Source organism: Dichotomopilus funicola (assembly GCF_033296635.1).
Source record: "Dichotomopilus funicola strain CBS 141.50 unplaced genomic scaffold C8A04scaffold_85, whole genome shotgun sequence".
Lineage (NCBI taxonomy): Eukaryota > Fungi > Ascomycota > Sordariomycetes > Sordariales > Chaetomiaceae > Dichotomopilus > Dichotomopilus funicola.
This window is the reverse complement of record NW_026944106.1, coordinates 111,790-132,417: the sequence shown is the minus strand read 5'-3', so window position 1 is coordinate 132,417 and position 20,628 is coordinate 111,790. Positions and strand designations below refer to the sequence as shown.

The 20,628-nt window shown below is 55.4% G+C and overlaps 9 protein-coding genes across 9 annotated transcripts; 5 read left to right on the top strand and 4 right to left on the bottom strand.

Moving 5' to 3' along the window:
- Nucleotides 1–83: 83 nt before the first annotated feature.
- On the top strand, nucleotides 84–1,148 carry C8A04DRAFT_32327 (uncharacterized protein; the record flags this gene model as incomplete). Its single annotated transcript, XM_062782060.1, has 1 exon — nucleotides 84–1,148. A coding segment is annotated over one exon (1,065 nt), but the record flags the coding sequence as incomplete, so codon positions are not given.
- A 666-nt stretch (nucleotides 1,149–1,814) lies between these two features.
- C8A04DRAFT_32326 (acyl-coenzyme A thioesterase THEM4) lies at nucleotides 1,815–2,654 on the top strand (the record flags this gene model as incomplete). The annotated part of the gene is made up of 1 exon (XM_062782059.1): nucleotides 1,815–2,654. The coding sequence occupies one exon, from the start codon at nucleotides 1,815–1,817 to the stop codon at nucleotides 2,652–2,654; it is 840 nt and encodes a 279-aa protein (XP_062633571.1).
- Nucleotides 2,655–3,065: 411 nt separating this feature from the next.
- C8A04DRAFT_32325 (uncharacterized protein) lies at nucleotides 3,066–5,238 on the bottom strand (the record flags this gene model as incomplete). Its single annotated transcript, XM_062782058.1, has 2 exons — nucleotides 3,066–5,065; nucleotides 5,115–5,238. The coding sequence occupies 2 exons, from the start codon at nucleotides 5,236–5,238 to the stop codon at nucleotides 3,066–3,068; spliced, it is 2,124 nt and encodes a 707-aa protein (XP_062633570.1).
- A 1,659-nt stretch (nucleotides 5,239–6,897) lies between these two features.
- Nucleotides 6,898–8,027, top strand: C8A04DRAFT_32324 (putative nicotianamine synthase; the record flags this gene model as incomplete). Its single annotated transcript, XM_062782057.1, has 2 exons — nucleotides 6,898–7,188; nucleotides 7,266–8,027. The coding sequence occupies 2 exons, from the start codon at nucleotides 6,898–6,900 to the stop codon at nucleotides 8,025–8,027; spliced, it is 1,053 nt and encodes a 350-aa protein (XP_062633569.1).
- A 396-nt stretch (nucleotides 8,028–8,423) lies between these two features.
- Nucleotides 8,424–9,452, top strand: C8A04DRAFT_40133 (alkylated DNA repair protein alkB 8; the record flags this gene model as incomplete). Its single annotated transcript, XM_062784838.1, has 2 exons — nucleotides 8,424–9,062; nucleotides 9,141–9,452. The coding sequence occupies 2 exons, from the start codon at nucleotides 8,424–8,426 to the stop codon at nucleotides 9,450–9,452; spliced, it is 951 nt and encodes a 316-aa protein (XP_062633568.1).
- Nucleotides 9,453–9,978: 526 nt separating this feature from the next.
- C8A04DRAFT_40132 (trimeric LpxA-like protein) lies at nucleotides 9,979–10,652 on the bottom strand (the record flags this gene model as incomplete). The annotated part of the gene is made up of 2 exons (XM_062784837.1): nucleotides 9,979–10,297; nucleotides 10,372–10,652. The coding sequence occupies 2 exons, from the start codon at nucleotides 10,650–10,652 to the stop codon at nucleotides 9,979–9,981; spliced, it is 600 nt and encodes a 199-aa protein (XP_062633567.1).
- A 489-nt stretch (nucleotides 10,653–11,141) lies between these two features.
- Nucleotides 11,142–11,891, bottom strand: C8A04DRAFT_40131 (arsenical-resistance protein 2; the record flags this gene model as incomplete). Its single annotated transcript, XM_062784836.1, has 3 exons — nucleotides 11,142–11,314; nucleotides 11,422–11,536; nucleotides 11,721–11,891. The coding sequence occupies 3 exons, from the start codon at nucleotides 11,889–11,891 to the stop codon at nucleotides 11,142–11,144; spliced, it is 459 nt and encodes a 152-aa protein (XP_062633566.1).
- A 1,308-nt stretch (nucleotides 11,892–13,199) lies between these two features.
- C8A04DRAFT_32321 (S-adenosyl-L-methionine-dependent methyltransferase) lies at nucleotides 13,200–14,049 on the bottom strand (the record flags this gene model as incomplete). Its single annotated transcript, XM_062782056.1, has 2 exons — nucleotides 13,200–13,676; nucleotides 13,849–14,049. 2 exons carry the CDS (start codon nucleotides 14,047–14,049, stop codon nucleotides 13,200–13,202), a joined length of 678 nt encoding a protein of 225 aa, XP_062633565.1.
- Nucleotides 14,050–15,231: 1,182 nt separating this feature from the next.
- Nucleotides 15,232–19,684, top strand: C8A04DRAFT_15194 (uncharacterized protein; the record flags this gene model as incomplete). Its single annotated transcript, XM_062778388.1, has 6 exons — nucleotides 15,232–15,807; nucleotides 15,879–16,001; nucleotides 16,135–16,351; nucleotides 16,602–18,756; nucleotides 18,823–19,023; nucleotides 19,090–19,684. The coding sequence occupies 6 exons, from the start codon at nucleotides 15,232–15,234 to the stop codon at nucleotides 19,682–19,684; spliced, it is 3,867 nt and encodes a 1,288-aa protein (XP_062633564.1).
- Between the last annotated feature and the right edge of the window lie 944 nt (nucleotides 19,685–20,628).

Here is a 20,628-nt window from a genome sequence, read left to right as displayed (position 1 = left end):
TCTCTCTCTCTCTCTCTCTCTCTCTCTCTCTCTCTCTCTCTCTCTCTCTCTCTCTGTTTTTGTATTCTCACTAACAAAACCAGGTCTTCACCTCCTACGTCATGCAATGCCTCCTAGTAGTCGTCCTCTGGGCCGGTCTCGCCGGCTTCTCCTGGCACAACGCCCGCCGCGGCCGACCTGATCGACCCCCAAAAGAACCACACCAACAACACCCTAACCAACCACCCCACGACCACCCAGATAAACCCAAGCAGCAAGAACAGATAGGCCCCCACTTCCAAGCCTGGATCTCCCTCCTCCTCGACTCCCACAAAGCCCAATGCTACTTCGGCGGCACCCTGATGCTCGCCGTCCTCGCCTCCGACCTCTTCTCCACCTCCTTCGTCACCACCTTCCTCGTGACCCCGCTCGCCACCAACTCCATCCTCCCCCTCATCTTCAGCTATCTACTCCTCGTCTACTTCCGCGCTTCCACACCCGCCACCGCTATCCTCACCACTGTGGTCTATGTCCTAGCGTCGCTGGTGTACTGGGTGTTGTATATCCGGTTGAGGCTTCCCGATGGGATGACGAGGGATGGGATGTATAAGAGGTATAGGCTAGGTGTGTCGTCGTTGGAGGCGTGTGGGGAGTTTTCGGGGCTGGCCGTGTGTCCGGAGGGGGATGCGGATAGGGATGAGTTTGCGGAGGGGATTGGGGCGAGATTGTTGTTGAGGGTGGTCACGCCGATTATTTGGACGTGGGCTACGGGGGTTTTGGGGGTGTTGTTGCTTTTGCCGGTGTTTAGGAGGTCTGGGAGGAGATCACGGCAGGGGAAGAAGATGGAGAGGGAGTTGGCTGAGAGTGGGAAACAAGGGGATGAGAACACGGCTCGGTCGACGGGGGATACAACCCGCACATGGCACCGCGTGGTGTTCTGGTTGAGTACAGTTGTGTTTGTTCTTGGTGTCGGGATGCAAGGGTCGGTCCTGGCCACGGCGATCCGGCTTGATATGGTTGATATTCATGGGTGGAGTTTCGGTCAGATCGTGGCTGTGACGGTGTGGGTGCCGCCGCTGTTGGAGTATTTCTGTGGGGAGATGAGCGGGTGGCATCGACGGAGGATGGGTAAATGGGGTGGGGAGTATGAAGAGGTGCCGATGAGATAGTCTGTATGTGAGTGTTGGGGTTTTAAATTTACACATAATTATTATCAGTGTATTGTGGTGAGATGCTGTCTATGCAACGTCTTTAGCGTCTTCATTTGGTACAGAAACTAGACTACTGATAGTAGGTTTATCAGGTTATGATGGATCCTCTATTTAACAGGAGTTAGCCATTTCAAAAGTCAAGCCAGAAAAAGAAGCCCGTTTTACACGGTGACAGTCGTCAACGATTCGATCACAAGCAAATTTAACTTGTGAAGATGCACCTACCTGCTTAAGCGAACGAACTACACTGCATGGACGTTTCACTCAAACCTGCATGTGGATTGAGACTTTGTAAACACAACTTTACAACTGTCAATCTCACCCCGATTTCATGATTGACTCGAATTAGCTTATTTCACTCCTGCTTTTGAGATTCTCTCACTTCAATGGAGCTTCGGAGTCGCGGAAGAACGACCCACCAACCTCGGCATTGAAATCTTGGCATCCCCTGTAAGCAGAAGCCGATCTAAATCCGGCCTTCCCTAAACAACAACTTTTTCAGGTTTTCAACTCACATTCACTCTTTCAACCTCATGAATCCGGAGGAACACTCTTTTGAATCCACGGAAATCGACAAAACGTACATTGGCTACAATTGAATCAGTCTGGTCCACCAACGCCAAAATGACCACAAAAACCCAAACAACCCAAACAGCCGACACCAACAACAGTCACGACACCATGGGCCTCACAAAAGCCAACACAACCGCCACAGCCCGCCAAATCGCCTTCTTCCGCACCATCCCGTGGTGCGCCGCCCTCTTATCCAACCCTTCCCTCGTCATCGACCAAGCCGTCTCCCGCTATCTGACCCACACCCCTCGCGACGTCCTCATCTCACGCACCCTCAACCGTGCGGATGCCATCCCGGCTTACATCACTTTTTACTCCACGGGGTCTGCTACTCCCACACCATCTCAGTCTCAACCCACCGCCACCACCACAACCCCAACCACACCAACAACCCCAGCCCCAGCCCACCAAACAGACAAGGACGGCCTGATAAAAGAAATCCACGCCCTCCTAGCCCTCGGCCCAGCCCTAAACGGATGGGAAGGCCTCTGCCACGGCGGGATAGTGACCACCCTCCTCGACGAAGTCATGGGGCAAGTCTTTTCTGTCAATCGCAATGAGGGGAGGCTGCCGGCTGACGGGCCGCCGGCGTTGACGGGGTATTTGAATACTACTTTCTTAAAACCCGTTCGTACAGGCACGGCTCTTCAGGGGGGTCTCGGAGAGGGGACTAGGGGGGCTGAGGGGATTGATGTGAAAGGGGCTGGGGTTGGGGAAGAGAACGCCGGGGCTGCAGGGGAGGGAAATGGACCGGCGGTGGTGTTGATCACAGGGCGGCTATTGAAGAGGGAAGGGAGGAAGTATTGGCTGGAGGCGGTTTTGGAGAAGGAAGGGGGGGTGGTGTTGGCCAAGGCGGAGGCTATGTTTGTGGTGTTGAGGGAGAGGTTGTAGGATATTTAGGATTGGGACATAAACTAATTATTAGACGAAGGGCGGTTGTTTGTAATAATCGTAGACAGCGTATGATTGTTGGATTATTAGTTAATTAGGGGTCTGACGACAGATGGCAGACGACAGACGACTAGATGAACGGTAATTATAGACATGTACGGAAATACCAAGTGCTGAGAGTAAAGAGATAGACGGCCACGACCTCATACAGCACGGATGATAAGTGGTTGTAGCCGGAAGGCACAAAACAATTGACATCTATCATTTCGCTAGTCTGAACAAGTTAAAAACAAACCCATCTTAAGCGCCCAACTCCAACAACCAACGCTAACATTCCCCAGATTACATGAAATATACCCTGTGAGAACCCCAACACACTCTACCCTGCCATCTAAAGAAAAGAAAAACCCATCATACGACCTCCACCTCAATGTCAAACGCCTTCAAAACCTCCTCCCCCCTCTCAATCGCATCCCGCCGACTCACCCGGCTGCACACCAACACATGCGCCACATACGTCCGCGCCCCGTCAGTAAACAACTCGACCCGATCCCCCGGCACACAGTAATCGACCGCCAGCACGATCTTATCCGCTAGGTCCGGCCGCCTTCTCTTGAGCCACTCACAGGGCGACAGGCCGCCAGAAGCCGACCACCGGACCACACCGGCTTTGGGCGCGGGTACGTAGACCAACCGCGACCAGTACTGCGCTCCGGCGGTCCGGTCCTCGGCCATGTGGTCGAATGGTCGTGCCGCGAGTTTAAGCCGCTCGTAGTCACCAACGGCTGCCAGCATGTGCACAGCGAAATAGTCCACGCCGTATGTGTGTCGGGAAGGGACGCTCACGCGGTATCCGGGTGGTCGGGCGTTGATTTCGATTAGCTTGCATTCGGCGGTGGTCTCGCGGGCGTCGTTTTTGCGAACGAGATCAACGGTCCCCTCAATCTCTCGATACTCGGAGTTTGAACGGATCACGCGAGCTTCGACGTGGAACACTCCCGTCCGGAACCCGGCGCGGACGAGGAGATCTCTGAGCGTGTTGCGGACGACTTCCTGCTCGGCGTCTGGCAGGGCGCTTGGCAAAGTCAGGGCCTCCGGGCTAAAAGTATCTTGCACGCTAGCGTCGTGTCGGTCGGCATTGCAGGGAGGCTCGTCGGCAACCTCGAAAAACAAAACATCGCCATCGAGAAGGACAAAGTTGGCGTCAATTTCGGGCCCGTCAAAGAACGGCTCAATAACAGCTGCACTCCCATGGCGGGCTGTCGCTTTGCTCACAGCCGTGGCTAGGTCCTCAGGGTTGGACACCTTGCTCACACACTCCGAAGACCAACCCCTGGTGGGTTTGACGATAACGGGGTAAACAGGTCGGAATGCGTTCGGGGATGGTGGCAAAGCCAAGAGAGCATTCAGCTCATCGACACTCGACACACGGGCGGTTTGACCGGGCGCATCTTGTAGAAGGCGAGAGCGGTGCTTGTCAACCGATGTTTGGAAAGCCGAGACAGGGTTGGTCGGAAGACCCAATGCTTCGGCGACGCGGGCACATGTGACAAAGAAGTTGTCCGACACCGTGAATATGCCGTGGATCGGGAGCGAGTACCGGGTGATCGAAGCAATGATTCGGTCGACGACCCCCGAGTCCTCGGTCATGTCGGTCGCCAGGAACGCTTCGCGGTGCATCCGGTTTTCGTCGGTATCCGCTTGTAGCCAGTGGCCTTCGTCGTCGATAATCACGAGATCAAAACCCAGAGAACGGGCAGCGCGATAGATGGGACCGCCTGCGGTCAGGTTCGGCCGGCCCCGAATTAGAGCCACGCGCTTGCGGGCGATGTAATGAGGGGTCGTCCAAGGGGCGTTGTTCAGGCGGTCATGTAATTCCTGGGTGAGACAAAGTAGATATTGCTGGAGGTCGAGTATAGATACTGACGCTTCCAAGTCGCCCCATTGGATGACACCCGCGGCCTGTTCCACGACGTTTGCAAGCCCGTCCTCCGAGTTGATAGAAGCTGGCAATACCCGGCAGGAAACATATTTCCTCAGCGGACTGGCGCATTCTTGGATTTTGGAAATCGAAAAGGGGAAGTCCTGAAGACGCTGTCGCAAAAAGTCGGAGCGGGCGACATAGCCGTCGGTGGTGGGAAGGATGGCGGTATACACGGCCACACCGGCGTGCGCCCATGTGGATGGGCCGAGGCCGAGATTCGCGAGGGCGTCGATAAACCTGGACTGAGTCTGCGGTTGGCTCTGGCTCTGGCGTCCGTCGACACCGGGAGCCCCATTTCTGCTGCGTAGTGATATGGGGTTGGACAAGAGCCGAAGAGAGCTGGGTAAAAGAACCACATGGACAATCGAATACAAGTCGCAGAGTGGAATCACGTCCCAGAAGAGCGGGCGGGATATGCTACTTTGGCCTGTTACTCGTTAGTCACTAATTCCCCCCCACACGTTGCCAATACTCACAGTTTAGGCTGTTGGCGGGCGACGGTGGTGTGTACATTGGTCGGGAGCTAAATTCAGTCTCCGCATCGCAGGCACAGTTTGGGGGCCACCCATTGATCTCGGCTGGTACCACGCCGACAGCCATCGTTCCGGTGGAGATCGAAGGAGTTGAGGGAAACAGAAAGAATTTGCTAGGCCGATGGTCGGAGAAAAACTGGCAGACAAAAGGGCGCGGAAGAAGGTGTGAAAAGGTAAGAAAGCGTCCGGCTCGGAGTGGTTAAAAGTGACAGAAGTCCAACTCCGGCGCTCGAGTGTTGAGGAGAGGACTTGTGGTCCACAAAATCAATTCCTCGAAGTTGGCACACGCAGGGAAAACAAAACCGTGACACCAAATCAGTGGCCGATTGTGTGACGGATCGAAGCGAGTGGGCTCGAGATGGTTGGACGAGGTAACCGTGTCTCGGCTTTATGAAAAGCCCTCAGGAGGACCCGATGCCGGCGTTCACCGCTCGTCCACGGTTAGAGAGGGCTGTACAGTGGACGCGGAGATGCGGTCATCAGGAAGTCCAATTCCGGAATTAGATTATCTGCAAACACGGAAGGATAAACGAATGGAACGGAAAACCCCAGGACAAGCATGGCCTTAAGCAAAGAAGCCAAAGCGCCCGAAGCACAGGGTACAGGGCACAGCAGGGCGTGAGATGGTTCCAGAATTGTGGCCACAACGGGAACGAAGCAGGAAACGGCAGGAAGCAAGGGAGCCGGCCGTTGTGGAAGGAGCGGTCGAGCCACGGGTGACGAACGCACCCGAGATTTGAGAACCTTGATGGGCTCCATACAGATCATCAAGATGATCTGATAACGGTGGCCTTGGCGTCTTGGCGTAAGGACCCTTGTCCGTTCCGGGGTCCATGTCTCGCCTGAGCAAGACCCAGCCCCGACGCCGCTTCCAAATCTTGAATTCACCAAATTTTCCGCGCCGCGCCATTCCAGAGAACCTTGACGGCCAGATGGGAACCTTGATGGCCGAATTCCTTCCTCCGTTCCTCCCCAGGCCGTCTTCCTCAACCCAATCTAGGAAAAGCACAGCAAACAACCCCCGTTTTCTGTGTCTCAACTTACGACAATCGGCATGGCGAAACGTAGCGGGCGGCGCTTGCACTGCCTTGCAGCAGCAGCCCCATTCCCCTCGATTTGAGGCCCCCATTTCTCCCACGCGTAGGGCACAAACCAACTGGGTCTCCATGAGGGGTCGACGCACAAAATGCCTCGTGGTGAGGCACGACGCGCAAATCGGTAATATGTCGTGGATTATGGGGGTTTCAATTTTAACCTCGTAAAAATACACTAAGCATGGCGTGGGAAATGCAACCTGGATTCTAAAGATTACGGAATCTTCAAGCAAGACCCCGCGAGTGTGAGCAAAGGGTTGGAAAAAGGGGTGCAAATCCCGTCGGGCCGTTCCCGCGGTAGGTGCGGCAAACCCCATTAGACCGTGGAGGTGCGTGACCTGACCTTGGCCGTCCCACCCGCAAGCGCGGCCGCGGTGGTGTGACTGGAAGGCAGATGGGGGTCTTTGTCCGGGGCCGGCACCGTTACCTGATGTATAACCTAGGGTGCTCGCACTTTTCTGCGTTTCCTTTTCCTGCGGGAATAGATCCGGTCTCTTAGCTCCCTTGTCCTACCTCCGGCCTCCATTGAAAGGTGGGATTTTGCCCAGCAACAGCTAATTATCAAGCTTTCCGTGACGCCACATATCAACTCCCTTCATACGGACGCATTAATGGTGTTGTCTCAGCCCAGGATGTCTCTTCTTACTTCATGGCTGCGGCTGGGAAGCCCTTGGTCCAAACGGCAGCACTGCCCCTGCGTCTCCCACGACTCTCTTGCTATTGTCGAGAAAGCCGACGTGCTGCGTGAACAACGCCTCGACTCTCGGACTGAGAAAGCGAGGGCATTGGCCAAGACCATCGTTCACACCCACTCGGAGCTGCTCAAGCTCCCACACCTGCGGCCCGCTCCGGCCATCAACCAGCTCCTTGGCAACCTCGTCTCGGTCTGCTCCGAGATCCACGACCGGGAATTCGTAGACAAGGTACCCTTACCCACACCAGGCACGCCAAGTGTCCATACATGGTAGGGGCCAGCCATACTGACATGTTCGTTGTCTAGGTCCTTTCCAATCCGGATGTCCAAGCTGTCCTCCCCTCTCTCCGCCAGATATGTGCCCGGGCCGAGTCATGCCTCGAGCTACACTGGGCCGAGCACATCCTCTCCTCCGAGGGGTCACCCGACGAGGTGCTAGACCGGCTCAAGGCCTTCCCATACTACGAAAACTACGAAGAGCTCACCCGACTTGAGTACTGCGCCATCCTCTCCGCCACCAAGACCGCCCCGCAACGAATAGCCTTCATCGGCTCCGGCCCTCTACCACTGACATCCCTCTGCCTACTGCAGCACCTGAAACAAAACCCCACAAACGCCCTCCTTGCCAACCCACCATCATCGTCATCAGACGCCAAACCATCCCACAAAGACCCCGTCATCCTCAACGTCGACTACGACGCCTCGGCCATCGCCGCTTCCCTCACCCTCTCCCTCGCCCTCGGCGAACCCGGCCGCGGCATGGAATTCATCTGCGCCGACGCAGCTGCGCCCTCGGAGCGGGACCTCGCCGAGTTTGACGTCGTGTACATGGCTGCCCTTGTGGGTGTGACACAGACTGAGAAGGAGAGCATTATCCTCCGTGTGGTTGACCGCATGCGAGCTGGGGCGTTGCTGGTGGTGCGGAGTAGTTGGGGGTTGAGGACGTGTCTGTACCCGGAGGTGGATCTGGCTACGGAGGCGTTGTTGGAGAAGTTGGAGTGTTGTGTTGTGGTGCATCCGTATGGGCAGGTGGTGAATTCGGTTATTGTGGCGAGGGTGAAAGCTTAATTAAGAGCACGGGATGAAAGAAAAAAAGTCGAGCGGCGGCAGGAATCGTGAGCATTGATTTACTTTGTCTGTTTGTGGCAACTTACGTTCTTAGATTTGGGAGGCAAAAGTCGGAAAGGAAAAGTATGATCTATTAAGAGTTAGGGTGTGGCTGTTGTCTTTGCTACGGCGGTATGCTGCTATTTAGCCTTGCTACTTCATAGATAGGCAGACTCAAGCTGAGTCAGTTCGGTTTACAAGAGACTAGATGTTGCCTAGGGAAAAGTTACGAGTTGAATGTGAAGTTAGTTCCACTGAGTGAGGGTTAGGGTTGCCTCTGATCTCCTCGCAATTTTCACAAGCAATTCCCATCTCACCACCAAAACCTTTCATCATCAACGTTCACTGAAACCCACCATGATAGCCCCTCCACAAGCACAACAACCCCCTTCACCCACCACCGACCCCACCAACCCCAACATCCAAACATGGACCGACCTCGGCCTAACCCTCATCCACAACTTCATCACCCAAGCCGAAGAAGCAACCATGATTGACGCCTTCCACCAACAAGACCCGCTCATCACCCCCACCACCAACCCATCCACCAAACCCAAACCCCCAAAACGCATCAGCCAACACTTCGGCTACCACTTCGACTACACCACCTTCGGCGCTTCCACCACCTCATTCACCCCCGTACCGGATTACATTACCTCGTTTCTCCCACGCCTACCTCTCACCATCACGCCCCGAGACCGAGACAACAATACTTCCAACCCCGATCAAATGCGAAGGTCAGATCACCGCCCACCAGACCAATTCACAGTGCAGTACTACCCCCCCGGCGCTGGGATCCCACCACACGTGGACACGCACTCGATGTTTGACGAGGCGCTGTATAGTTTATCGTTTGGGAGTGCGGTGCCGATGCAGTTCCGTTTGGCAGGGGCGAATGAGGCGCGGAAGATGAGGTTGCCGAAGAGGTCTGTTGTGGGGGGTAAAGTGGATGAGGCTCCAGGCAAAGAGATGGACAAGGACGGGGGTGAAGAAGGGGTGGGTGGGTTTTCTACTTGTACTTCTCCTGGATCTGGGAATAGGGGGCAGAACACAGTTGGGCTTGGAGCTGAGCAGAACGGGAACCAATCCAATCCCAAACACGGCAAAGCAGAACAAGAAGATGACCCCGCACCAACATGGGAACTCCACCTCCCAGCACGCTCCCTACTCATCCTCACCGGCCCCTCACGCTACGGCTACACCCACGGGATCCGTCCGCGGAAGACAGACATCATCGACGGGCAGACGGTGCCTCGACAGGGGCGGTACTCGATCACGATGCGGAGTACCCGGCGTGGGGACGAGATTGGGTGCGCGTGTGCGTACCCAGGGGTGTGTGATGCGCGAATACGGGAGGAGCAGGAGATGGCTGAGGGGGGGTCATGAGGGTATGAAGTTGAGAGGTAGAATGTTTGAAACAATATGGTTGTTCGTAATTTTTGAGTGTGCATTGTGTTGGCCTTGTCAGGCCAATTCTCGATTGGTTGCGACTGAATCTTCGGCGCGCCGTTGAGTCTGTTTCTTCAGTTTCCAACTTGACGTTCTCCTTCCCAATTGGAACTTCTGCCCTCCAACCCGATCCGACACCATCCTCGTTCGACTTAGTACACCCTTGTGCCCCCCTGAAAGCCACATCAACTTAAAGTACAACGGACGTTATTTTTGTGGGCGCTGACAGGGATCATATCGAGCTCTCGGCTGGGTATGTTGACCAGATGCTCGCGCAGGCTTCCTTCCCCTCGGTGATTCTCGCGGCTCGGGCTTTGCATCGGCCGATGGTATTTGGCCATTCGGCTGTGTCGCGGTGGACATGATTGTGATCTGAAACCACAAGACCGGCCCTTCTCCTCGTGGATACCCTTGGACCACACGTCCTGATTTATGTTCTTTCTTCCGCAGACAAAATAGAACCTCAAACCGGCGCAGGATGCGGGTTATTCCCCACGGTTTTGTACAGATCCCTCAGCTCAAACGCATCAATTCCACCCTCAGGCACCTCCCCGATCAGGCGTGCCGGTTGGCCTGCGACGATACTAAAGCTAGGGATAACCATGTGTGGGGGCACGATGGTGCCGTCGAGGATCCGCACGTAGTCTTTGATGATGGCAAACTCGCCGACGACCACCTTGGAGCCGATGTGGACGTGGCTTCCGATCGTAGCGGCTTGCACGACGGTGCTCGCGCCGACGAAGACGTGGTCGCCGATGCGGAGGGGCATGAAGGTGAAGGCACTGAGAGAGGTACGCGTCAGCGAAAGCTACAACGAAAAGAAAAGCCCCGCGACAATAGAATGGTACACACGCACCCCTTATAGGGCCGCCCCGGCGGGCGCAAACAACACCCCCGACTGAGAAAGCAGTACCGCCCAATGGACACTGCCGTGTTATTCGGAGCTGCGCCGGCCGCAGCCTGTGACGGGGCTTGGGCGGTGCGGATCAGGTCGCCGCGGATCATCACCTCGGGCTGGATAACCGTCTTGCCGCCGAGCATGATGTTTTGCGTCCCGACCAGCGTGGCCTTGCGGGCCACTTTGTTGCCGGTGTCGGTCTCGATGTATTCGCCGCGGGGGGCGCGTCGGGAGGACATGGTGGGTGTTTGGTTGGGGTTCTCTCGCTTGTATTAGGGGCCGTCGCGAGGTTTTTCTGCGTTTCTGGGTCAAAATTTATAGAGGATGGGCGCTTTACGCGGGGTTGAGCGTGGTGAGGAAGATCGTAGGTCGTTGTCGCGTTGTTGAATTGAGGTCCATAACGTTAGTGGATTTCTCCAGCGCCTGTTCGGTGGTCAATGCGCTGAATGCCAGGGACCCCCACGCCAATGATGGGACCTCGCCGCGGCACACTTGAGGGACATTTCCACCACCATTTCACAAACTTTCATCTCTGAAGAGCCTCGCCCTGCCAAGTTTGTCAGGAAAAAAAAAGGGGGGGGGGTGATCCGGACCATAACTAATTCTTGATCCTGTTGAGCCAATTCGAGAGTATAATTCAAGGGCATAATGCAGTGTTCGGGCCTTCGAATGGGTTGTTCAATTGGTTGCACAACAATCGGCTTCTCATTGGAATATCACGCCTGCTTCTAGCTCGACGACACATCAACGGCATCGACCCATCGCACATACTCCTCTCCGGCCGCAGCCCATCCCTTGAAGCCCCCCTCCAGAACCAGGCTTTTCATATTTCTGTCGCCCACACGAGTAATATGGCCGGTCAGGTGTTCTGCAGCTTTCCTTCCGCGGTTAACCGACGTTCCTAGATAGCGACCTTAGCTTCAAACAATCAAGGCTCGATCAAGCTTCCACATCCTCGTCTCTTGCCGGTAAACTCGGTGGTACTTTGCCATATAATGATAAACTCACCACAGTAGAAAATCACCAGTCTGAGGCCCGCGGCCTTGAAGAGGGCATAAACGGACGGCAACGTGATCGGCAGACTTTCAGCTTGGAGGTTGATGGAACCTCGGATGGTGCCAGCCTTTGAGAGCCATGAATGAATTTGGACATCAACCCGTCAACAAGAGATCAAAAAAAAAAAAAAATTAACAATAAAAACAATGAAAAAAGAGATTTAGAAGTCCTTTTTTTCCCCTTTTTCTTTTTTTTTTTAAGAAAAAAAAACAAGACAGAGTCCCGGCCGTTTGGAGCTAGAGACAACTCACCTCCACGTCCTTTTGTCTCGTGTCAACTAGGATAAAATCCCGCTGACCCACGGCCGTCGTTTTAAGGAGAGCGAGGACTTGCTCACGAGAAATAGTGGCTGTGTACGGCTCGGGCGCGACTTGCGTCACAGACCCTGGTTGTCGAAGAAGAACATTCGTGGTGGAAGTCATGGTGGGAGCCAAACTTGGTTCGACGCAGGATAAGTTGTAACAATGCCTTGATATACCCCGTCAAGAAGTTGATTGAAAGGGAGAAAAGAATAATTATCTATGGTTTGATCGGTATTAATGCACTGAAGAATCTAGGAGCCGGACAGGTCCGTTTTGTGAGGCACCACATTGCATTCCCCAATTATTATCATGTTTCAAAAGTCCCCGAGCAAGAATTATGTCCCCGACCGGGAACTATGCACATTACCTAGGTAATGGTGCCCAGGGCAACCCAGATGGTCTTGCTATTAAACAAGGAAACACTGATGAAGCAGAATATTCCACCTCTAAAGCCTCCGTTGGCGATAATTGAGTCAAAGTGTACAAGCTCCATCAAGCATGTAGTCGCTACCGAATCCTTCCCAACGATCTCCTATCTCCGTTAGGTAACAGAAGGCCTAACGTCGAGATGGCAAGAACATCAATTGAGTCTACTACAGCCCATCACGGGAGCTCATCCCGTGCCAATATCAGAGCATGGCAAGCGCAGACCCGGTTGTTTGACTGCAAGTTCAAAGGCACCAGATCAAGGTCCTTTCAACCTTGCTTCAACGGCAATGTTTTCCACCTTTTTCCAGCCCATCACGTCATTGGCACATGGTGACGGGAACACGTTTTCTCCGATTGGGTTTGAACTAGGAAAAAGCAAACATTCTGGAACGGGTTTGCTAGCTCCCTACGCACCCTCCCCAAACCCCACGCCTAACCCGAAGAAGGTTGTAATCTGGGCCCTGGACTTGTCATCCTCACAACCACACAACAGTCGCCCGGCTTAGGAACAGAATCATCCCCGTCCCTAGGTTGTTGATCAATGACCAGTCATTAAGGAACGGGGCCAGGGTTGGTTTGGGGAGCTGAGCGAGCTAAAGTGCCATGAAAAGCCCCCTGCGTTGTCAACATTTCTCGCTATCATATGTGTGTCTAGCCGAAAAAGAATTGTCTGGCGATTGGCCAAGACCGTGTGTGTATGCAAGCCGCCGAGCCCCCCCTGGGGCCACCCCTGTATGAGCAGGTTGCGTATGACTTGTCTTTTGGGACGAATGTGTCTGGAGACAGCTCGTAATCAATCCCTGTACAGTACGAACAGGAGGCGTGCCGAACGCCTGCGATGGAAATGGGGAACCCGCAAAATGTCGTCTTTTATTTCTGTTAGGAGTCACAGCTAACTCATGATAAGGGATGATGGCCACATTAACAACCCATGGTCATCGTTGTCCTTCAGCTCGCTCAAAAACGATACTTCTACTCCAAAGTCTATTCTATTCCCATTCACGATTCTTTTGTCTCCGGTGTCCCTGGCTGCCTAACCCCCGCCTTGCGGATCACCCACCCGAAATATTCAAACCCACCATCATGCCCCCCCAAAACCTGACAATCTAAATTCCACAAGCCATGTCGTTGCAGGAGGATACGCATGAAATGTGGTTGTCGAAATGTGATGTAGAGAAAGACGCCGTCGTCTGCCAACACCCGATGTACCTCTCGCATGTACTTTTCCGTATTCTCCAACACATCGGCCGGCGGGCTCCAGGGGCTGCCGTGAAGCATGGCGTCCAGCGTGCCTTTGTCAAAGGCCACCGAGACGGACTTATCGGCGAGCCCAACCATGTCCCGGACGTCCATTTGGAGCCAGCGTATCCCGGGAACCTCTTTGTGCCGCTCCGACATCATGGAGACCAGCGCCGGCGCGAAGTCGGCGCAGATGTGGTGGCTGTAACCCCTGGAGCTGAGTTCTAGTGGGATCACCTGAAGTTGTGTTGGTATCGTGATTACTAACATCCCTTGCGCAGATGGAGGATAACAAGACAAAGAAACGAGAGATGAAAGAAATGAACGGGTGGAAGGTCACAAGAACTAAAACAACACGGAGGGACTTTATGACTTTATGGGACAAAAAATCATCATCAAAAAAGCTCACACTATCTCCAGACCCCAGATGGAGAATCAGGGGGTCATCTGCGGCGGTTAGGCCGGGGGCAGTAAAAAGATTTTGGTGGAAAAAATCTTCCAGGTCCTCAAACGAGCGGAACCATTCGTGCGTCGGTTGTTCGCCGTCGGACTTCGAATAATGTTCGTCCCAGTATTCGGGTTTGCCGAGGGCAACGTCTAGATCGGCCATAGTCGGTTCGTGGTGAGAAGGGGTTTGTGTTGAAGAACTGTTCTGTCATAAGTCGATGACTGATCTCTCAACTTAACTTTTCATCTCATCGGGAACTCTGCCTGTTGACGCACCTCTTGCTCATAGGTCAGAGCCCGAAAGCGGGGCATCCTGTGCGCCTGGGCAAGCTGGGCTCGTCACTTCCTCGTGATTAAGCCAAAAAAAAGCGCCCAGTTCTGGGTTAGGGGTTGACTTGCCCCGCCTCTCACATCACAGTATCAGGTCGCCTATCGCGCACAGTACGTGAGTGGGAACTTGACTGGCACGTCGATGCCCAACGAGCCGACGTGGAGGGATAATTGCTGGGGGCTAATTGGAAATTGGCCGGAGCAAAGTAGGTCCCTCGGCGCAAGATACGTACTTGCCTCTCTGGAGTAGCTCCCCCCTACAGAAGCGCCCGAAAACCAACGGCAGTACCAGCAGAAAGCAACAGGGGAAAGCGACAAGTCACAACGGTCATTTTATTCCCCGTTTCAGCCCCCTGAACCGCGCGCTCCCGATGCCGACCAGTGGGTGCGCAAGCGCCGGTCGTGCAGATGTGCGCGGCTTTGCATGCGGCGGAACTACTTTAGGGGAGGTCCGGGACGGGACGCCTGGGGGCGGGAAGGTGCGATTGGCCAAAACGACATGGCCCATGAGGGGGTGGTGCATGTCTGCGCCTGTTTGAAGGAACGGCAGGAGCGAATCACGAGAAGCCCGTCTGTTTCGAGGATGCGAAGCTGCGTGAAACAGTTCAACAAAGCTACCATAAGAGCAGTTGGAAGCGAGAGCCTTGTGCCCCAGTCTCCAATATGGGGAGCCCAAAACCGCTCAACGTCCCTCCTTGGTTGCATTCTCTGGTTTCCTCGACTTTGCTTGGGACCAGAGAAGGCGGGTGATTGCAGCTTCGCGATCGCTTCGTACACACTACACGACCGTTTGGCATGGCGTTGTTCAGCCCGTTTCTGTGACTTTCACGACCACACCCTCATCAAGCATAGCGGTTTTCTTCCTTTTCGTCTTTTTCAATATCCTTTCATTGTTTTTCCGTCCGCTTTTCATTCCGGTGTCTCCTATTTCCGAGTTTCGGCTTTTTTCTTTTTTCTTTTTTTCCCCCGTTTTTTCAAGGACGAATAAAGACGACATTCGTTCTAGACGACGAGAATGGGTCGACTGAGGGACCGTTTCTGGAAAAGTCTGTCCCGAAAGCCGTCCCCAAGTCCATCCGGAAGGCCGTCCCCGAAGCCATCAGTTTCACATGTAACCGTTGTATCTTCGGACGGCGGGCAGCCGGCCCGGGGATCCACGGCGGAGAACGGCATCACTCAGGGCGGTCCGGGCAACCAGCCAGCGGGGGAGAGCCGCCGCGAGGGGGGGAGCCTCCGCGAAGGGGACAGCCGCCGCGACGGGGATGAGCAACATGGGCGTCGTGAAACCCCGACAAGGCCGGTCCGCCCACTCCCGGGTTCGGAACCGGTCGTGTCTGGGCCAGCATATCGCCGGGCGTGGGAGGCGTTGGATGAGAAACAAAAACAGCAGTTGGCTCCAGGATCCAACCTTATGGTTCAGTTTCAGCAAATGCTAGAAAAGGACAAGCAGCAGCGGGAGAATTCGGTCATCCTGAAGGGCCTCCATGTTGCCGGGCCGTATCTGAAGAACGTTGTGGGCATCATCGACTGGGCCAGCCCGTTTACCGGGATGGATCCCACAGCGGGCACTGCGGTCGGGATCGTGAAGAGTGTATTGTCGGTGAGTAGCAGTTGCCCCCGTCGACGCTGGGAAGAATGATACTAAGCGTAGTTTACATCCAGATTGCCGTGGCCGCCAGCGGTGTCTGTGATAAGGTCCCTGAGTACATGGAACGTCTAGTGGCGTTCGTCCCAGCCATGGGACGTTGCGACAAGCTGAATGCCGTTTCCTCCGATGTTGAAACCGTAAGATTGCCTCCACTCTCTCACCCTTCATGTGACCTGCGCGGTTGGCAATGGGTGGCCCAACCAAGACTTCGCTTGGCTGTGTTCTGGTCTTGAGCCCAACGCTAATGTGGCTTCCTGCGGCGCAAAACAGGTCTTAACCAATATGTACAAAGCACTGTTATCCTGTTACCTCGAGGGCGTCAAGGTGGTCACTGGGTCCAGGAACGGGTTCCTAGTCGTGGCGCGGATGCTCAACGCCGAGTTTGAATCTCATATAACGGAGTTCCAACGCCACGCGGATACTCTCGACCTCATCCTGCAGATCGACCTGTACTCGGCGGTCAAAGGGATCGAGGTAAACCAATTATGTAAGCTGCCCCCCAGAACCCCATCTCCCGAACAAGAAAGAACTAGGAAAGAAGAAAGACAAAAACCCGAAAAGAAAAGAAAGGGAAAAAAAAAGACAAAATAGAAAAGAAAAAGGCAAGAAGAAAGAAGAAAACCCGCAAAGAAAAAAAAAGGGAAAAGGACAGAAGGGAAAAGAAACAGGAATCCCGTCATTTCCGGAATTACTTTGCTGACAAGCACCTCTCGCCCTTTCCCCTTAATTAGTTCAAGCACAGCTCGGCAATGACTACTATACGCCCTCGACGGAGTTGCATGGCAGCTACTCGGACGAAGCATGCTCGTGGATCCGATCAGAACCGGCGTTTCAGGGCTGGGCTTCGCGCTTCGCCACATCGGACGACACTGTGTCCCTTGAGGGGGGCCGATCCCCGTCACCCCGTGCATTGCTCGTCGTGGGTGGTATGGGTTGCGGCAAAAGTGTGGTATCGGCGTACGTCAGCCAGGTGTTATCACAGGAGGCGGGGACCAGTATCTGCCGGCACTTTTGTCGGTACGGAAGCCCTGAGGCCGAGCTCACCACCATCTTGCGGAGCTTGTTGTCGCAGCTGCTGGAGAAGGAACCAACGCTGAAGTATCGGTTTTTTCAATGGTACCAGAATCAGGGGTCTCGCGGCGCAGCGTTGATGCAGAATAATAGGAGCCTGAAGGAATTCCTGGCGATCGCGATCCGTGCGTCGCCCAGCCGCGTGGTCCTGGTGATTGATGGCCTCGACGAGTGCACGTACGCCAACCAGTACGAGCTGTTGGAATTCTTGAAGGGTATGCTCGACGGGGAACGAGAACGCGAGGGGCAAGGAGAACAGGAGGAAGCGGGGAAGAGCCGTATCGGAGTGTTCCTCAGTGCACGGCCCGAGTCCAGCGGCGCCGAGCTGCTGGGCAGCTTGGGACTCGGGGCGGCAACAATCGCGTTCCGACCGTCAGTGGAGCGGGATCGGGCGGTTGCGGAATATCTCGTGTCACGGAGCGACATGCCGCCCGAGCTAGGCCGAGAGGTCATATCCGTGGTTTCCGAGCTTGCCCAGGGGTCCGCTATCTGGCTTCGCATCGCGGTGGCCTATCTGCAGGAAGCCGGAACCACTGTGTCGGGGGTGCGTGACGCCCTCCAGGAGCTTCTCGACGGGACCCGGGGCCTCACCGATCTGTACGCCGGCCTGTTCGCGCAGGCCCACAGGGGCGTGAAGGTCAATCGCTTAAGGCTCCAGGCTGCGCTGGAGATCCTGGCGGTCGCGAAACGGGCTCTCAACATCTCAGAACTCGCTGCGGCCGTGACGCTCCGCCTTGCCACCGGCGGCGAACATGGCAGCTCGGTCGCGGTGACCGGCATGGAGGGGCTCCTCAAACAGTCCGACCGCCATGCGACGGTGCTGGCCCGGCTGATCCAGCCGTTTGTCACGGCCGTGCAGCCAACACCAAAGCCGGGTGCTATCGTCACAGGTAGCCCTAATAACTTCAACAAAACCGCCGATGCGGTACGCTTCCGTCTCGTGCACCAGTCTCTCCGAGAACTCCTCTTCTTGGAGGCCCCTGAACGGTGGTCGTCATCCCTCGACCCGCTGGGCTCCAGCATCAGCCCGTCATGGCAGGTACGGCATCAGCGGCCCTCGACCCTACGAGCCAGCCTCCTCGATATTTGCATTCGGTACCTACTTCTGGACAACTGCGGTGCCATAGATCTCGCTGCGAAGGCCCGAGCCGAGGAAGTTACCCCTGGCCTACTCCACCTCGGAGGTGACTTGTTCGACGACGGCCCGGACGATGAGGAGGAAGACACCAGTTCAGACTCCGGGGCTGGGCCCATACGGACGTTCGATCCGAACGGGCTGGGGCTCGGCCCGCTTTTTGCCTATGCGGCGTGCCTCTGGACCAGCCACTTCGCCGATCTGGGGGCAGACGACGCAGACGCGGCAAAGACGCCAAACACATCGCCCGCGATAACCGCGGCAGAGAGAGGTCCTCGACCTGACCCGCGAGCTTTGATGGCCCTGTGCCGTCCGGAGTCGCTTCGGCTCCGTAACTGGGTCTTCCAGTGGAACCGTCCCGGCTGCACGGTGCAGCAGGATCCGTCACGGGTGCCTCTCGTCGACACCCTCGACGCGCTCTCCCTGGCCGTCTTGTTTGGGCCCCCAGCTTCCGCCCTGGATCTGTTGCAAGATGACGCATCCTGGTCGTCTTCACCGTTGTCCTCGCCGTCATTGTCGTCGTCATCGCCGGCGTCATCCATACCATCACCGCTAACCCCATCGTCCTTCCTTGGGCCCCCGGACTTCAACGAGGACACGCTCTGGGACGCACTCATCAAAATCACAGCTGACAACAAGCCGGCGCTCCTGCTCAACTTCCTCCACAATCCCCGGGTCGCGGCCCAGTTCAACCACTCTGCGTTCCTCCCGTACGTGGCCCGCTACGGGCAGGAATGGCGGGCCCGCGAGAGAACTGTCGCCGACTGGGACGCCGTCTTCTCGCTCACCGTCCAGCAGCAGCGCGCCGTCTTGCTGCGGTCGGGTAACGCCATACTCTGCGACGCGGCCCACCACGGCTGTCTGCCGCTCATCCGGGTGCTCTTCCGCGCGGCTGCCCAGGACCCAGCCCTGAAGACGGCCCTCCTCGCGATTCCGACCCCTGGATCCACACTGTCCCCAGCGATCGGCACCAATGCGGGCAGCACCACTCAACAGAAAACGAAGATAGCGGCGCCCAGTCCCCGTGGGTATTTCATTGAGCACCAGTCCATCGGCCTCGCCGCCTGGGAAGGCCACACCGACGTAGTCCAGTTCCTCCTCAACCTGCAACCTGCAACCACACCACACTTGTACCATCGCAACTCCCGGCACGCGACCGTCTTCCACCAGTGGGCGCGCAAGGGATGCGGCGCGCTGGACCTCCTGCGCGTACTCCACCGCGCCTGGCCCGAGGGCCTGAACCTACGCAACGACGAAGGTGATACCCCCATTGTAGTAGCCCTCTTCAACTCGATGGGCGACGCCGAGGCCGACCTCATCGATACCTTGCGCGCTCTGCAGCGCGAGTTTGGGCTCGACTTGAGCGGCCGTGTGGATGACCGGGAAAAGGACCAGCATGTGTTCTTTGACACACCGCTTCTGATCGCGGCTCGTCGGGGCCAGGCAAAGTTGTGCCGTTTCTTGGTTACTCAATGCTCTGCCGATTTGGCCTCCGTGGTCGGCCGCGACCCGGTTACTAAGAAGCCACGGCTTTTGGTCAATGCGGCTATGCCGGGTGATCAACGCGCGCTTGATGAGGGGCTTTTGAAGGCTCTGGGACCGTTGTTGGGCTGAGATCTTCATGGAGGGTTCCTCTTGGTTGGTCTTTTGGATATTTCTTTCTGTCACAGTGTGCTTTTGAGGGTATTTTTGGTCATTTTTGGATTTCTTTTTGTTTTATCTTGGATACTGTACAGTGCATCCACATATGAGGCACATCGTTGTGCCGGGCATGTTTCATGTGATTGTTGGTTGTGTTCACGTTTCTATCGCAAACCTCCTTTGCTGAAGCAAATGAAGACCATTGTATCCTGTTACAGTTTCATTTTGGCTCCCATTCCGGTTTGCTTGGCTAGTAATGCGTGGGTTAACCTTATAGCCTCGGCAAATAGCTGCATAACGTTGATTAATTGTTGATCTCGGCGTGGAAAAACGAAAAATATACCACGAGATCGATGCAAGCGAGTCTATTCGGTTTTGGTTGATAAGAATACCTCACTGCATCTGTGTTCTTTGGCATCTGCTTCGTTTTCTTCCCTGTCTTTAGCAGCACGATCGTACTAGGTGTAATACAATTGACTCATGGAGGGTGGAAGTTATCAAAAGAAAAGCACAAAAAGCTCACCACCAAGCGCTTATCCCCATCCGGAGGGATAGCGGTTGGTGGACACGAAAACTCTTTCCGGTGAAAGAATTTTTCTTCGCTGGCCCCGGGAATCGAACCCCGGGCCACTTCGATTTACGACGGTAGTGGCGTGGTGCTCCTCCCAATACCGCTGGGCCAAACACGCTGTTTGGCACATTGGGAGGAGCTGGTGACTGGGAGTGTGGGAAGGGGGTGTATATGGTGTGGTTGGAGTTGGGAGGGAAGGTGCGGAATCGGTGGGGGGGATTTGGGATGAAAGCGTTGGTCTGGAGCTGGGCTGGAGATTTGCCTGCGTACCATTTTGCGTTGCTTGAGGTACTGTTGAATAGACGGACCAAGTGAAGAAGACTAAGAAACTGTCATGCGTTTCGAC